This window comes from Theobroma umbraticum, unplaced genomic scaffold, assembly GCF_002168275.2.
Source record: "Theobroma umbraticum cultivar Fairchild unplaced genomic scaffold, ASM216827v3 scaffold_44.0, whole genome shotgun sequence".
NCBI lineage: Eukaryota > Viridiplantae > Streptophyta > Magnoliopsida > Malvales > Malvaceae > Theobroma > Theobroma umbraticum.
The window spans coordinates 9,552,684-9,570,438 of NW_018397255.1; the positions used below are offsets into that span (position 1 = coordinate 9,552,684).

General features: G+C 32.1%; 2 protein-coding genes across 3 annotated transcripts; one reads left to right on the forward strand and one right to left on the reverse strand.

Annotated features, from left to right (window-relative positions):
- Positions 1 to 7,962: 7,962 nt before the first annotated feature.
- LOC110409729 (G1/S-specific cyclin-E protein) lies at positions 7,963 to 15,098 on the forward strand. Of its 2 annotated transcripts, none has more exons than XM_021419179.2 (10): positions 7,963 to 8,663; positions 8,768 to 8,871; positions 9,439 to 9,580; positions 9,664 to 9,945; positions 10,032 to 10,179; positions 12,119 to 13,066; positions 13,158 to 13,396; positions 13,474 to 13,547; positions 13,921 to 14,029; positions 14,652 to 15,098. In XM_021419179.2, the coding sequence occupies exons 2-10, from the start codon at positions 8,816 to 8,818 to the stop codon at positions 14,706 to 14,708; spliced, it is 2,055 nt and encodes a 684-aa protein (XP_021274854.1). In that variant the 5' UTR covers positions 7,963 to 8,663; positions 8,768 to 8,815; the 3' UTR covers positions 14,709 to 15,098. The 2 variants fall into 2 exon arrangements, with proteins under 2 accessions (XP_021274854.1, XP_021274853.1); XM_021419178.2 differs by having other exon boundaries at positions 7,964 to 8,663; positions 8,797 to 8,871.
- Positions 15,099 to 15,726: 628 nt separating this feature from the next.
- On the reverse strand, positions 15,727 to 17,755 carry LOC110409731 (small ubiquitin-related modifier 1-like). Its single transcript, XM_021419181.2, has 3 exons — positions 17,571 to 17,755; positions 16,131 to 16,280; positions 15,727 to 16,015 (listed from the first exon to the last, which is right to left on the reverse strand). The coding sequence occupies exons 1-3, from the start codon at positions 17,646 to 17,648 to the stop codon at positions 15,929 to 15,931; spliced, it is 315 nt and encodes a 104-aa protein (XP_021274856.1). The 5' UTR covers positions 17,649 to 17,755; the 3' UTR covers positions 15,727 to 15,928.

Sequence of the window (17,755 nt, forward strand, 5' to 3'; positions counted from 1 at the left end):
TTCTTAAAAATACTCATCAATTTTTTTAAAAAAATATTTTTTTCTAAAAAAGTCTTCTCTCAAAAATTACCCCTTCCTTCCCTTCCCTTCTTATCCATCTCCCTCTCCTCTTTTCCTTTATGCATCTCCGTCTCTTTTCCTCTTTTTTGCAAATCATTTTTTTAGAATTTATTTTCTTATAAAAATTAAAAAAAAAAGATTAAAAATTTAAAATTGTATTCAAGTATTTTTTTTGTTTTATTTCTTATTTTATTTTTATTATTTTTTTAAAAAAATATATTGTTTGATATTTTTCAATTTATTGTTTGATATAACAATTATGTTATATTTATTTATTCTTAACTTCTTTCTAGTATATATAATATTTATTGATTATAATTGAAATAATTAGTCAAATAAGTCAATGGTCATTGAGATAAATTATATAAAAATTAAAAAATTAATATTTGTACTCATTCCTTCTAACCCAATTTTGAAGAATTTTTTTTAAATATAACAATAGGCACACTACAAGAAAATTGAAATAAATTTTAATTCCTTTGTCAATAGGAATTGCAGAATCCTTGAACTTCTTAGCAGTGAATTTCACATTTGAGCTAACAATAGCCAACAAATAATGTGGCGCTCTTTCACAAAATAAATAAGTCATTAAGAAAATCAACAAAATTTGTCCAAAAAAAATAAAAAAAATAAAAGCCAAAACCTTTTTGTTCATGGTGAGGACATTAAAACCTTAATAGTATTGCATGGAATCAACGTTAATAATTTCAGGAGAAAAATGGGTTGCCAAACCAATGACTAAATATGATTTTCTTAACCTCGTTAGACCCATTATTAATATCACCTTAGGCTTTTCTTCTTCCGTTTTGGGTTCTATTTCTTGTATGTAACATTAGTTTTGTCCAACTTCAAAAGTCATAAATTTCAAGCTAATTTTTAAAAAATAACAACAAATATTTTTATATTCTTCTTTTATCCTACAAGAATTCATAATATTATAGAGAAAATTATATTTGATTCATTTTTTTCTTGATTTATTAAATACCTTTTATGGTAATTTTAATTAAAATTAAAATTTATATAAATTGTTTTGCTAAGCAGCTTATCTATAAAAAAAGAACTTATAAAAAGTAAATTTATCAAGTAATTTAACTTAATTTTAAAAATTATTATTTTTCATAATAGCTTTAAAATAGCTTTTAAATTAAAAAAAATAAGCCAAATATACTCTAAATACAAAAGCCTATTTTGCCCTTGTAATATGCTATAAAAGTGATCATCTAAAGGGAAGGGTTTAATTGTAACTTTGCCGAGTCCTAAAAGCAGCAAATGGACCCTTCCCGAATGCATGATTATGAAATAGTTTCCCATATGCATTCTATTATGCATTTAACATGTCCGTGTCAAATTAAATTAATGATATCAACAAGTAAGGTATTGTTAATTTTAAAATACTTGAACCCAAACTTGTTTAATGAATGAGGTATCTAAACTCTACAAATATTTGACTTTTTTAAAACTTGCTATGCTAACCCGAACCCTAATATATATTCACTATCCGATAATTATTTAAATTCGTTTAAAAACTTAATTATATAAAAAATTATTAAAATACCCTTCAAGGGTATCTAATTACTTGAACTCAAATCCGTACTAGTATCCATATATAATAATATTTTTCATTTATATTCTATATAATTAACTAACAATTAAATTTATAAAAGTAGACAAACAATAAAATTTAAATTTAAATAATCAAAAACAATATCTCAAATATCAATTTAAATAACTAAAAACAACAACCTAGATAATAGTACAAGTTTACAAGAAGACAACAATATTACAAGTTTAATTAAATATATGAGTTTGTCCTTAATTACATGAAATTAAAAAAAAATAGCTAGGCTCTAAAACTATTATAATCTCACAAATATATATTATAAGTTTATATAAATAAAGGTATATATTATAATTAATAATTTTATAAATTATAATTTTTGTAATATTAACATAAAATAGAAAGTAAATATGTTTATATTTAAACTAAATATACTAAAGTACATATATAATAGTAATTATATTCCTTATAAATTAACACAATATATAAAATATTTATTAAAATACATTGCAAGTTAATTAATAATCATAGTTTCATGAATTAATTTAGTTAACAATATGAGTTTGTTCTTAATTACATGAAATTAAAAAAAAACAAAGTTCTAAAGCTGTTCTAATTTCGCAACTTATCTTTAGGTGTATATATCATAAGTTTATATAATCAAAGGTATATATATTATAATTAATAATTTTATAAGTTATAATTTTTGTAATGTTAACATAAAATAAAAAGTAAATATGTATATATTTAAAGTATATATACTAATATATAATAGTAATTATATTCTTTATAAATTAACACAATATATAAAGTATATTTATTATAAGATATTATAAGTTAATTAATAATCATAGTTTCATAAATTAATTTATTTAACAATATGGGTTTATTTTTATTGCATGAAATAAAAAATATATAATCGAGTTCAAGTACCAAGTAGATAAGGGAGGGTACAAGGGTAATGAAATTATTACTCGAATCCTATATAATCAAGTTAGATACCCACAACTACCCTATAATAGAATATCCATTACCATCCTTAATCATCAAATTTTTAAAATGAGATAACAAAATTCGTTGCATTAATTGGAAACTCAAGTCAAACTTTTAGTGAAGTCTCCGGACTCATTTTTAAGCTCTATGTATGCTTGTTAACAATGATAGTCATAGATTCCATTTGCAATTATTTTCGTATTTCTGTTTAATTTGACTACTATCATTAAATATTGTAGACGTCCAAACTTACTATTAATAATAAATAATTTTATTGAATTTTTATTTTTTTTAAAAAAATTTTTGGGACCCAGCTATCAAACCGTTTATGTATGTTTAAGAAGAAAAATGAGCTATTGGGTCGTATTTGACATTCAATCGTCCAACATGTTCGGGTTTTGTTTTTTTAATTGCTGTATTTTGAGCCAATAAAAAGAAAGGTGGCATAAGGTTACCAAAATTAGTAGTTAGTACTACATTTTTCAAAAGCTAAAAATTAATGTCTTAATTTCTTCTTCTACAGTTTTGTGTAAATTTTGTACGAATGTGATTGTTGATTTGAATTGCTATTAAATTTTAAATTTTTAATTATTATAAAAAATTAATATTCATTATGTGTAAAACATGCATCAATAGCATAACAGTGTCACATTAACATCACATCTTCACTTAAATTTATATCTAAATTCGATCAATATCGCGTCAATATAATCATTGTATCATTTTTAAATACCATATCATTAAATTTAATGTCACATTAGTAGAAATATATCATATCAGTATAATTAAATAGCATGTCAATATAGATGACTTAAAATTTTTAATAATCGTTAATAATTGAATGGATATTGTCAATTTTAAAATGCATAAAGACTCAATTTTTTATAAATTATTATATAGAGATTAAATTCATCATTTTGACAAAATACAATAACTAATAGCATAATTTAACTTTTATTTTATAAAAAAACCAAAAAAAAAGTGAAATCAAAATAGAAGAAAAATACAAACTAATATAGCAAATTCAACAACCAAACTTAACCTAATGAAATAATGATTTTATTTGATTACTTAAATTTTGATCATTTCATCATTACTATAATATAAAAGCACAATATGGGCAATTAGCTGGTTAATTAAAAAGGAAAATAATAACATTAAATTTCTCTTGTTTTCACCATGACCGCTTGGTAAAATTGTAGAAGATTCCATCTTATCTTCGAGCTTTCTTTTCGAATAACATCTTCCTCCCAACATAGCATTAATGTGGAAGATATTTTCAATCAACTTATTGTCTTGAAGAAGATAACAGACCCAAAACCAACCTTTGATTGTTTACCAAGGTGCTTCCACCTTCTTAGAAACAAGAAATGAGGGAATTTTTTGCCTTTTAAGAAAGACACTGAAAAGCCTTTGAAATCAGAAAGCGATTATCTGATTAAGATGTGACATATTTACTTTATTCTAAAAAAATTGAATAAAAACATCTTATCTTATAACAAAATAGTAACATTAACATACTAAATGTAATGTACCCCCTAAAAAATTATAGTAATATACGATTGAAAGAGGCAGAGTGGACCCCGTCTGCCAAAAGTATGTCTATCATTTTACTCATAATAATATAGATATGATTCTCTCATTATGGGAGGAGAGTAGGAAGCTCCCTTAATTACGAAAAGGAGAAAATTCTTCGAGAGAGATATTAAAGGCAGCTGTCTCAATAATCACCTTATGAAACAGACTTGGGCACTTTACTTTAAAATTTTATATTCCACCTCTAAATTTGAAATGTAATTATCAAAATATCAAAAAACATGTTAAAATGTTATATGTATGTGCATGTTATTATTAATAAAAATTTTAAAAGAGAAAAGGTGAATTAAAGAATATGTTTAAAAAAATGGCCCACCCCTTGAAAGATAACATGCTTTGCCTCTATTTGAGATCTGCAAGTGCCAATTATTTGTGCCCAATCAGTGAAGCTCACATTCCCTACACGATCAATGTCTAAATTCCAGAATCCAAATTATAAAAGTATTCCTCAAAAGTACCAACAAAATTACCTTTGTTGTAGAGCATTATCAATATATTTTATTACATGCAAAATAAATTTGTTATCAAATCTTCCAACTTGTCAATAGTTTAATAACTTTTCAATAGTTTAAGATTTCAAAATATGTTGCTTTTTTTTTTTTTGCAATTAACATAACATATTTATTAGACTAACGTGTATCTTTATATGCATCACAACTATAAATAAAAGATGAAAAATAATTATAGTGCTATTATTAGTATAAGATAATTGATGGAAAACGATGTTGGCACCTGTTGTATCATCACTCACCCGGAACATCTCCATCGTGCCAGGTATAACGGGACCCCGCATAAGTAAACAGATGAAAGATATAGCAAAGCAGGATCCAAACTCAGGTGCACGGATGATGCATGTTGCACGGCTACTGCATGATTATCTGCATCTGCATGCCCCCAACTACCCACCAGCTCATGATGATGTCACCTCACCATGCGCAATATCCATGCCCATCCATCAATAATTCTATTACCCTATAATCCGTCCTACCTATTATTTTACATCCCTGACTCTCTCTGACCTACCCCGACCAGAAACTACAAGCAACGGCTGCCTGGGCCCTACCACAAAACCTCTGATTGTTCTGATTCTTCATCCAGATGCGTCCAAAAATATCTGGGGGTACCTGAAGCCTATAATATTGGTTCCCGATTGAGGTGGGGCGAGGTTCCAAAGCCTCCGTTGAGCTTAAAGTAGCTGCGCTTTACGCATTTTGGAGAATGCCAGGGGCAACCGGCCCGACAACTGCCCTGTGACACTCGGCATCTTACGAAACTGTTCTGCAACCCAAAACCGGTTACCTGTTTATACACCTTGTAAAATAACATTCCTTTTATGCCACGAGAAAATTTATTAATATTTCCATGGTTGCTTTTCTTTATTTAATTTAGTAACTTATTTCTTTTGAAGTATAATTTAGCTACCATTCTTTGATTTTTCTTTTCCCAAGTTTAGACGTAGGTGGATTGTGCTTAATTTCTTAGTTTTCCATTGATATTCAAAAATTAGATTGAACGAAAACATTACCACTTTATATATTATTGGTAGAATTTTTAAATTTTATAAGAAATATTAAAATATTATCACATTTTTTTTATTTATCATATTAAATTATTAGTTTTATTAAAACCCCACCATGATATTTAAAAAATAATTTTTAAATAAAAGAAGGACATTTTAGTTTTTATTAAACAGTTGAGATGAAGCCAACTAAAGTTAAAACTCCACATTAAAAAAAACTTTTACTACCTATAAAGTTGATACTCGAAACACCTATTAAGCAGGTAACCGGTGTTGAGTTGCGAAAACTGGATAAGGTTGCTACATAAAATCTCGAGTGTTGAAGCGCGTTTGTTGGGAGGACTGCCCTTATCGGCCTTTTCCATCCAAGGTGGGGAGCCAATTCTGATCTAACGTGGAACCGTTTCTGAAAACTGGAAGCCGTTTAAACTTAAAACTAAATGCAGCCTTTCTTGTGTAGGGGGCGTGAAGTCAGAGCATGGTCATCTCCATTTTAGGTAACATGTGTCGCCCCACTTGATTATTCATATTTTTATATTTTTTAAAAATTTAAAATATAAAATTTAAACTTAAATTATATATTAATCAATAAATTAAAAATTTAAATATATATTTATTTACTTTTATACGCATCAAAACACTTCAAATTATAATCTATCAAATACAATTTTTCTTTTAAAAAATGTTACTATTTGCCCCCAAATAGGTTGTGCACGCATAATTTGTTTGATAATTATTTAACAAGTCATCTGAAACAAAGTACGAGGGTAAATAAATGTATATAGTAGACAAAGTTGTAATTACAAATGGGCAAATGGTTTCAAAATGAATTAAAATGTTCAATTTGAGATAAAGAAATTAAGCACGCACTGCAATTTGCCACCATTTAATTCCAATCCATTAATACGCTTCTAATTAAACAAAGTCAACTCCAAGCTGTCCAATAGGATAAGGATTGTAAAACTACTTTCAAAATGTAGGGTCCAATGGGGTAGAAAATTATTCTTTAAAAAAAAAAACTCTTGAATGTGAAACTCAGTCAACTTTTACTACACGTTGATAACAAGTTGATGAACACTTTGCATAAAATTATAATGGGTCTCTGGTCTTTATAAGACCACTATATACAAAAACTTTTATTATTGATGTGTCTGTATTTGTCAAATGCATATCAAAATTCTGAGTTTGATAAAAAAAATTAAAATCTTATAACGATTATTAGAATTTACATATTATTACTTTGTTTCATATTCATTCATCAAACTTTCTATTATTACGTAGTTTCATATTCATGTATCAAACTTTCTAAAATTAAACTTGAGCGCTTGCAATCTAATTAATTTCCCAAGAGACAAATAAACAATGATTGAATTTATTGTAGAGGCAGCAATTAAACCAGAGAAGAGGCTTAACAGTAACTAACCAACACATGCATTTAAGGCCAAAGCGTGTAATAGGACCACCATAATTGACAATGGTGGCATTCACGCTTTAACCTAGCAGCCTAGCCTAGCATATTCTTTAGGCACCTAATTAATGTGCCTTTTTTTGCCCTTTCTGTCTGGCTTTGGTGAAATATAGGCCCACACGAGTCCCAACAAAAGGCAAATTTCAAATGTCACACTCGCTTTTAACCTGTTCCCCATTAATTTAACTTTAATGCCTTATTTATTTCACCACCTTTGGGATTTTACTCTAAATCCTAAATAGCTGGTGTTTGCTCTTAACCAATTTCATTTTTCTTCCTAGTTAAGGATGACGTTGGGAGTAGTTAGTGGTCTAATAATAATCATTATAATTCTATTTAATATAAATTGAGAGTTAATGCTGATTCAATCTCCACTTAACAATAATACCAATTTTTTATTTAAAAAAGAAAACAATGATACCTTTCAACGCAGGTTCAAATTTGTAAGATCATTAAACTTTTTCCATTGCCTCTTTAATTAATTAACAAGACACTAAAAAATAGTACGAATGTTTAAATATTAATTTTTTTTTTTATAATTTGCATTATTTACCCTTATTCTTTAAAAGAAAATTTGAACCATTGACCACTTTCCTCAATTAATATTTGTGCTTATTAATTAATAATTACGAAGAGAAAGTAGCAAAAATACTGTGATATGAATACCCCACACGATCCCACACGATAAAGATATAAGACGCAAATAAAATAGGATAGATGCAGCCGTAGCACATCATAGATTTAATCCCCCACAATGCATTATCGCGCATGTCTCGGTTATTTCCCGGATTTCTTGCCTTTCTATACCCAAAAAAAAAAGAAGGAAAATCCTGTCTTCCTCTGGAAATTTAGATACTTCATCACCTCCTGTCTCTCTTCTCTCTTTCTCTCTGGCAAAGACAACGACAGAGGAAACGATCTCCTGGCGCGGGAAGCACCAGATCTCCAGAAATTCCTTTCCCAAATTTCCCATTATACCCTTCCCCTTCCAAGTCCTCCCTCCCTACATCAACGAATACTAACTCGTCTTTTTATGGTTCTGTTTCTGTCTTTCGAATTAAACGACGTCTTTTTTGAATCCTCAGACGTGTCCTTAACGTGTCGAATCTTGACTTCCTTCGTCACGCCTTCCAAGCCAAGCAACTCCCTCCCTTCCCCTGCCCCCAACCAATTTCTTTCCTTGATTTATACTAAAATATTCAAAAAAAAAAAAATCTGCTGGTTTTCTTTTTTGGCCTTTATATCTGATTCTTTTGCTATCATTTTCTCTGACATTGTTGTTGAAGTTAGTTTCGATGTGCGTGTCGCTTCTTCTCCTCTCTTTTTTCCGCCCTTGATTTTTTTTTTCTGTTTTCTCTGCTTGGTTACGCTTTTTTGCCCCTGTTTTGTTATGAAGTGCAAGAGTGGTCGTTTCCTTCCTTTCCTCTCCCTTTCTTCTCTTCCATTTTCATGGAATTCCTTTCATCAAGGTCCGTTTTCCTCTCTCTCTCTGAATATTTAAAACAATAATGTAGCTTGTTTTGGGTATTAATGAGAATTTACTTCTTTTTCCTCTTTGCTAATTGTTAAGCAGTGATTTGCTGTGATTTGAAATTAAAACAGGGTTTAGAGCATAATTTTGATGGGGAAACACGATGATGGATGCTCTGTTTTTCCTTTAACCGGCCTCCAAATCGGGTAATTAATCAACCTTGTCTTTTTTAGAAAAAAGAAATTCCTTTTATTATTTATGTAACTTGAATTTCATTAAATTAAAAATTTGGCTTCAATTACTAGTTTATACATTCTACATACATTGTCATTTTCTTCGATTGCCTATTACTTTTTCTGATGAGATTAAATGATTTTTTTTATTTTGTAATTTTGTTGTTTATAAGGACAAGAAATAATAAAAGGATGGAATTCTATTGGCTTTGTTAACGTTATTTAGATGGAAATCTTACAAACTGAGTCAACAAATAGTTGTGACTTTATTGATTCGCGTTATTCGTTTTGGTTATTGTTAGCTTTCGGATGAATTTAGTAATTAGCAAATAATTAGGGAAGGTTGACGGCAATTATATGTTCAAGTTTTCCTTTTCATATGTATGTATGTATTATTTAGTTTCCTGACTATGATCTGAAAATGGATTTATGCAATTTTATTGAGTTTTCTGACCATATGATATGTCCATTAATTTATATGTCAGAGTTTTTGCCTTTCTAATGTCATATGATTCTTTATTGGGTAATGTATGTTTGCAGAGACTTGCAGTCATATCTTTCTGATCTTAGCCTTTTCCTGGCCCTTGAGAGTAACCAATTCTACATTTTGGTGGACAACCAGCCATGGCTCAGGGACTTAGGTTCACGGTCAGCTCACTTATGGCAATTTATGGTTACCAAGGTTGTTGAAAATATTGTTTTTTTTTATTTATCAATATGGAGAGGATTATAATTGAATTTAAGTCATTCTTTATCTATTAACAGTCCAGGTTATCTCCTTTTGCTAACACCAAAGGTCGTAGGGAGAGAAAGGAGGGAAAGGGAACTTCTTCCAAATCAAATGCGAAAGATTCCAAGAAATTTAAGAGATGGTTCTCTTTGATTGATGCTGCAACATTGTCTAAAAAGAGGGTTTTGCTACCTGTTAAGAAACTGAGAACCTCCTTGCTTCTTAGCAGTGAGCTGCATAGGACGTTGTATGGCTTCATTGTATTTGAAGTCACATGGTCCAATGTTCGAGGTCTTAACTACTTGAATGAGCTTCAGGTATTTTCCGTTGTATGTGCTTTATATTTTTCTTGTACTTCACCATCAAGGTCATTTTGTTCAAGTGCTTTTCATCTCATTTGCAGACTGATACATCTCTGGCCATAGAGGCTAAATTCATGCGAAGATGGGAATTTGACAGCATCGATCAAGCAGCAAGATCTATGTCTTCATGGTTCTCTGGAACATTCTCAGAGCAGTGTCGGTTGAAAGAGTATTTGGATTCAGCACTTGGTACTTCTTGCCTCCATATATGAAGACATTAGTAGAAAAGATGTATTTATGATCCTTGACTTGCACCGGATTACATTTCCTCAGCATTTATATCTTTTTGGACACTAAAAAAAAGAAGAAACTGTTGTAAGTTAATAAATTTTAAACTGGAGATGCATGCTTGCAAGAACCTTATAGTGTTATTAGAGGAAGGTATATTTGGTTGCTTTATGAGTCTCACTAGGCGTAGTACAATTGATGGAGGGCCTAATCAACCTTTAAAAGTTTATAAATGACTGAATCTCTTCAAACTTATAATAATTAAAACCAGTTGAATGTGTATCTTGATAATTTTTTGCCTAGGTATTTAGTTGATCAAAGTCAAGTCAAACTTTAGAATTTCAGTAATAGTAGCTCATAAATTCTCTACTTTGCTCTACTGCACATGCTATTCCCTAACAAAGTAAAGGAGAGTTGTTTCCTCTCATCAATTCTTATCAGCTTCCCTCTCATTTACTCTACCCTCTGTTCCCTTTGAACTCACAAAGACATTGTCAACAATGGGGAATTCTAGCTGTTATGAGTTATAGGAGGTGTGAACCTAGCACTTCCTTTGTTGTCAACAACCTAGAGTAACCTCCTTGAACTCCTTTATGTAAGATTGTAGTCTTTCACTTGTACATTATTTTGAGAAGGATAACTTAGATATACTGCTCAAAGAGTGTGGTGAGCGGCCAGACATTACCCTAAGATAAGCAATGTGACTTTCTTTAGCCTGTTAGGTTCTGTTTTCTTCTTAAAATATGTATTCCGAAGTTTGCCAGTTTTTGAATCCTTTATTATGCTATTACCCTGTATCGACAACTCTTTATAACTTTATGTATAAATGCTGTAGTAAAGTACTTCATGAGTTGGCATTTACATATTGTAAGTTATGACTGTTGGAATTTTAGTTTTCTGTCTGGTTGCTTTTTCCTAAAACTTGGCCTCTGATATTTACTGGTCTTGGTTTGTCAGAGCTTTATTCCTCCAGCAAAGCTTCAGAGAACATGTAGTCTCTGAAAACTTAACAGGCATTAAACATGTGTTTCCAGTTGCCTGCTTTGCTGGTAACTTGTTTGCCTAGAACAGAGTGCTGGAAAGGGATGCAGATACCTGAAATGGAGTTATATGTAAATGTGTTTCCAGTGTCATGCTCCTCTTATGACAGCTAGCTTTGTCAAACCTGCAAATCCTCCTCATAACTTTTGAAGGAAATTAAATAGAAATCTGCAGTTGTTTTAGATATGACCTTAAGCCTGTCAGTCCTAAGCAGTGTTGTAGGAAAGACTTCTTTGATATTATGACCTGTATGTCAGCTTTTCATCTGCATATGTGTATGGTTGACTACAAATATTTTGAATGCTATTCCTATAGTTGTCTTATACAGTATGTGCTAACTCTGTTCCTTATAAATCAGGTTTATTATATTTATTATTTCTTGCTTAGTTGCAATTGAGGTGTCGTGCCCTCTAAGTCTCCGAACATGCTGAAAACAGAGCACAATTAACTTCAATCTGAATTCAAGCAGCAGCTTCCTTTATGCCTTTGCATGACATAGCAAATATTTTTTGTAGGTGACGTTACCATTACATCCGTTCACTATGATAGGTACAAAAGTTGTTTGGAAAATGGGTCAAATAATTAGTGGATGCATTCAGTTGGTTCTGTGTATTAGTCTATGTAATCTACCATAATTTATATTTCAGCTCTGGGCACATCCCTTTTTCTGTTTCTTTAATAGCATAGCATTTCACTTAGAAGAAAATTTGGAATCTGAACTCAGATCCAGTGCATGCGGGTTTTGCTGTTTACCACCTGATAGACTTGAAAGCCTGATGCTACGTTGTGTTTGTTGTTCTCAAATCAATGAAATGAATTTGCCGTGCTAATACAGTATTTAATCTGGATTTTTTTTTAGGAGAGGTCTTCTATGATGCTGAGGAAGATTTTCCAAGGCCGATCACTCTTGATGATGATGATGATGAAAATATTCATGATGATAGTTTCAGCATCGAGGATAATTTCCCCCATGATAATTTTCGGGTATCCCCTGCAACCATGGACTGTGAAACTTTTGAGCCACATACTCCTCCTCCTACTGGGCCTTATAAGAGAAGGAAAGTAACCAAGGCAATTAGTACGGGAGTTGAAGTTGATGTCTATTGTGAGGAAACCCAAAGGCCAGCTGAAAACTCATTAGACAACTCTAATGAAAATGCAGTCGAAGCAACAGAGTATAGGGATGTTCTAATTTTGTTTAGATTTGATGATAGAGATCTCCCATTTAAATTGCAGCAGATAATAACACCTAATCTGAGGTTACTTCGTTTATTAGAGGCTGGTCTTCCATCTTGGGTCATCTTCCTTCAATCATATCCTGGCTTTTGCCATATCTATCGCCCATGGATGTGCCCTCTGGCCAGAGCTCTATATGTTTTGATTTCAATCGTTACTGTTCTAATAGGATTTTATGATTTATACAAAAATGTCCCTGTTCTTAAGGCGACTGCTTCTCGTTTATGTGGGCCACTTTTCGATTGGATAGAAACCTGGGAGATGGTATCGAGGATTAAGTACTTGGGAACCATGTTATTTCTGCATAACTTTCAGAAGGCTGTGAAGTGGTTTTTGACGGTTACACGTGCTACTCGGTCATGTTTCTCATTTCTCAATCTACCACTGGCAGAACCATTTATGGAATTTTTGGGCTTCCTTTTGCCAATTTGGAATTTGTTCAGTGAAGTGGTAGAAAGCTTATTTTCGGTCATATGGATTGTGATTGGTAGTTTCTACAATCTAGTGGAAGCTCTCATAGAGGTTGTGCTGATGCCTATATGGTTTATAGGCTTAGTTCTCTGGAACATTGGTAGGTCATTGGATGATTCTTAAGCTATTTCCTAATTTAAAGCATAGAATCAATATATTAATTTGTTTCTTCTTATGTCATGCTACTGCAGCAACTTCCATCCTGTATCCTATATTTTGGATTCTTTGGGAAATACTATATGCCCCGATACGCCTGGTCCTTGCATTAGCCAGTTTTATGGCTTCTGTGTGTGGCTTCATTTCTGATTTGGTTGGGGATATATGGCGCTCTTTAAGTACCGTAATTCGGCTTGCTTCAGCTTCTGAGGCAACAGTGAGCACGTATGAAGTTTCCATATGGCGTTCACTTTGGAATGACCTTTTTTCCCAGGTTAGAAGACATTCCTATACCCCGATAAATATGTCCTTTAATTTTTTTTTCTTATTTTTTTTCTATGAACTTTTCAGGTTTTTCGTGCTGTCAGAAGTATATTAAATGGTTTTGTTGCCTTCTTCACAGCCTGCAACAGACATCGCCTAAGGTGTCATATTTTAACTTATCCTGTCCTTTTTTATGTCATTTTTTTTGTCCTGTCTAATAGCTTTAACTAGAGATCCAGGCATGCACTTGGGTAGTGTGAGACACATGAAGCATGCAAGTATCTGCATGATTTTTTCATATCATAGCTCCACTTCTAAATTGATGTTATCGACTAAAATTAGTAGTAATTATGCAAGCTCCATGGAAGTTAGTTATCTGCATGATCATATAAGCATGCAAGAAAGGTAATGGGGCAATGACTGGTGAGGCCATGTTAATTATTTTGCACTAGATGAATTTAATTTTCAAGCACTTTTAACTAAGCTTAAGTGTGTTTTTTACTTATATGATCATTTTGGTGCAATGATCTACAGCATTTATAATCATATACAAGATTTTATCCAAAGACCATTTGGTGGAGTCCCAAGATCACGAACCTCAGATCCTAGACGTAGTAAATCGACACAAGGAGTTCAATATCCAGTAAGCAATCATATGCTTGATCTTTGTTTAATCCATAGCTCTCATCTCCTCATGATATTGCAAACATGATTTTAAGTTGCTCAGATGCACATGTGAAATTCATAGATTTACCGTTATGGATCCTACAAGATTGATTGTCTGTGTTCTTAGATATGTTTTTACTCTTGCAAGAACATGTTGCTTTCTTTATGAAATTTTTTATCAACACCCAAGGGTGGTCTTGTGGTTAATGCATGTCTTTCGTCATTCAGTGCTAACATGGGTTCTGTTTGGCCTCAAGGAATGTCTGTCGGTCCCCTATGTGTACTGGCTCATCAACACCCCACTATTAATTCCCCAGTGGATACTAGGTCGACAATCCCCTCTCCTATCCCTTTTATCCTGTTAAAAATCCTCCCAACCTTTCTATTATTCCATCTTATATTGAAACCTTAATGTTATATTTTAATTCCAGCCTAGAAACGATGCTGGCAGAAATATGATCCTTAGAAAATTAAACTTCTGTTGCATTGGTTTTCTATGTTTGCTAGAAGTTTCATTAATTCGTAGTTTGCTACAAGATGCAAACAGCAATCCTTTATGTGCAACTCCTTAAGCTGTTTTCTTTATTATGGATTTGCAGTTGGAATTAAGGAGGAGAGTCCCCAGTAGATCGAGTCCTACCACGTTGTCATTTTGAGTATAACAGATGCAGAGAAGGTATCCTTGTTCCGGAGAGCTAATATTCTGACACGGAAGTGTTTTAACAACCCTAAATGAAAGCTAACTGTAAAGGAGAAGGGAGGAATGAGCAGTCCCATACTGAAATACTATCTATGAGATCCAAGAGCGATCATGGAAAAAGAATACCGTCTATAGGATAGAGATAATTTCATTCTTTTAATCCTTTTGTGGATCGGAAGCTTCTTATTCTCTCTCTCTCTCTTCATTAACTTCAGCTGCTTTTTCTTTTTTACTTGTTTTCCTCTTACCACATCTATTCCACTGTATGTTTATAGTCAGCTTCTGACGTGTAAATATTGTGTACAGTTTTTTTGTACATTTATCCAGAAAAAAAAAGTTGGGAAAGTTCTACGCTTAGCCATGCTTTTGGGTGATAAATGTTGATTTTGTAGATTATTTAACTATGATTTTGCTATCTGTTCGTATCCTCCATAATGGTTTTCTTTTCTTCAGCCATACTTAAGCTTTGTGGCTGTTGCCCTGTTATATGCCACCGTTAATTAGTGATGATGATAACATAATTGCAATGAGAGTTATTTTGCAACCAAAGAAAAATTTTTAACTTTAACTAACCAAAATCTGAGACGACCATTGATCACGATTACTTGTTCAGTGGTTCTGTTCGGGTGTATGCTTTCCAACATGTATAGGTCAAGGCTTCTCTCGGCAATTGTAGAAACTATTTGAAGATATTGATCCTTTGCCACAAAAAATTACTGCAAGCATGTGCTTCCTTTACCATATTTGGGGGTGGATTTAGAATCGGATCCAAACATATGGGCAAATGACAATCTTCATTCTCTCCTTAAGTTGTAACCACCAACCCAGAAAATCTTCCAATAACAAGGACTGCACTGCTAGCCAGTACTTGCTGCACAAACTTCATCAAGGTAGAGCCGTTTACAGAAAAAGAAGAATCCTCACAATCCTCTAACAAGGCTAGTAATTGCTAAACAGTCATCAACACTAAGCCATATCGAAAACAAGTTCTGAGTTCCTCATTCTCATTTGGTAAACAGTAGCCAATTAAAGCTCTTGATGAAAGAGCTAGATGTTTCATAACAAGACAGACAAGTCTATAGCAGATTCCATAGCAATAAACCTCTATCTAACATCCACATAATTAGACAATAACTCTACCCTGGAGTACTAAAAACAGTAAATTAAAACTTGCTTTCACACAAGTGAGAACACTGTCGAAGCATTTGCACCACCAGTTTGGTGCAGCATTGCATCAATCTCATCACCATCCTCCATTTCCAGCTGTTAAAAATGAAAGATGAAAAATGAAATTTCATTATGCATTGAAAAAACTTCAATCAGCAAGTGCACATAGTACAAGTGATTGTGTGGGTAAGAGAAAGAAATGGAAAGATACCTCATCAGGAGTTTGCTCCCCTCGCAGGCGGCGTCCATCAAACAAGAAGGCAATTGAGTTGAGCTCCACAGACTGCCGATCACAATATGCATTCATAAGCTTCTTCAGTTGGGTGCTTCTTTTGATCCTGAAGAAAACTTCATTCCCATCCTATGGTCATAATATAAATTAGTCCAAAATAAAAGGGAGCGCTAAATCCGAGAAGTTAGATTACAAATCTAGAATTTACTACGACAATATCAATACCTTCAATCTGGACAGTTCTCAAGTTGATCTTACTCAACAAATGCATTTAAACTTCTCAAGCCAAAACAGGTAGGAGCACCATTCAATAATAAATTAACAGAGTTTTCTACAAATAAATAAGTCAAATGAAGGCCTGTTCAAGGACACAACAACAATTCAGACCAAATTATTTTCCCAATTTTGCAATGACTTATTAGCCCAAAAGCAGAGAAACTATTTGAACCTACAAATTTTAAGATACAAATTTTCTAAACCCCATAATTTTATCAACAACTGATTTCCCATAATTCATATATCAATCCAAAATTATCCTTTTTACGTGGTTCCAGACTGGATGAATACGTACAAATCATTTGAACATATGCCCAGGGGATGACTAGAAAATGTCAGCCATGCCACAAAGAGTTCAAGAAAGAAACTACTAAAAGATGCTGGAAAAATCAGAATGAAAAATGGACTTTCCTTTCAGCAAGGTTAGGGAGAGAGTATTGTTGTTATGCAACCAAAGAACCAAAGATAAAGTAAAACAGAAAAGTTATAATTACTGGTTACTTTGGTTCTAACACACCACATACACCATATCCTGTGTCCTCTAAATTAATCTAAAGCATGCTAAACCCGTAGCCATGCACTGCTAAACACCATAATCATGCTTTTCAATTATCAGTAATACTATTGTATAACCTGAAAACGCAATCAATTATTACACAGCTCAGAATCACCAGATATTAACTCTCTTCTCAAATATTAAACTCAGTAGTAACAAAGAACAATCACTGCCACTACCAATCAGCATCGTATTAAACTCCAAAGTTCAAAAATCAAACACATGAACAAATTACAAAAAGAACATTTAACATTCAAAAACTAAGAAATCAATACTTACCCATATTACAAAAAAAAAAAAAAACCTTACCCATATTACCATAATTTTCTATAAATGATGACATAAAATTTAAAACAACCCAACAAACAAACCAAAGGGGAAAAAAACAAATGACGACTTTTAATGGTAGAAATTTCATCTCCGAACAATAATAAACGAAAGATGAAACTTCTACAGATTCAATCATAACTGATTAAAACAACTTCAACTCCGATCCAAAAAGGTTATTAATTGAAAGAAAATCAATATACAAAAAAAAAAGAAAAAAAACCCTAAAAGAAGTCAGTTAAAAAGAAAAGAAAAAAGACCTGGCCTTTGACTTTGAGGTTGATGTGAGCCGCGGCTTGGTCGCCGGGCTTCTTATCTTCCTCTTGCTGCCCCGACATTCTTTCCCTGCTCAGCGATTTCTTTCTGCCTCCGATTCTTCTCAAATTCAATTTTTTTTTTTTTTTTTTGTAAAATTAGGGTTTTCTTTTTTTCTTCGTTTGCTTTG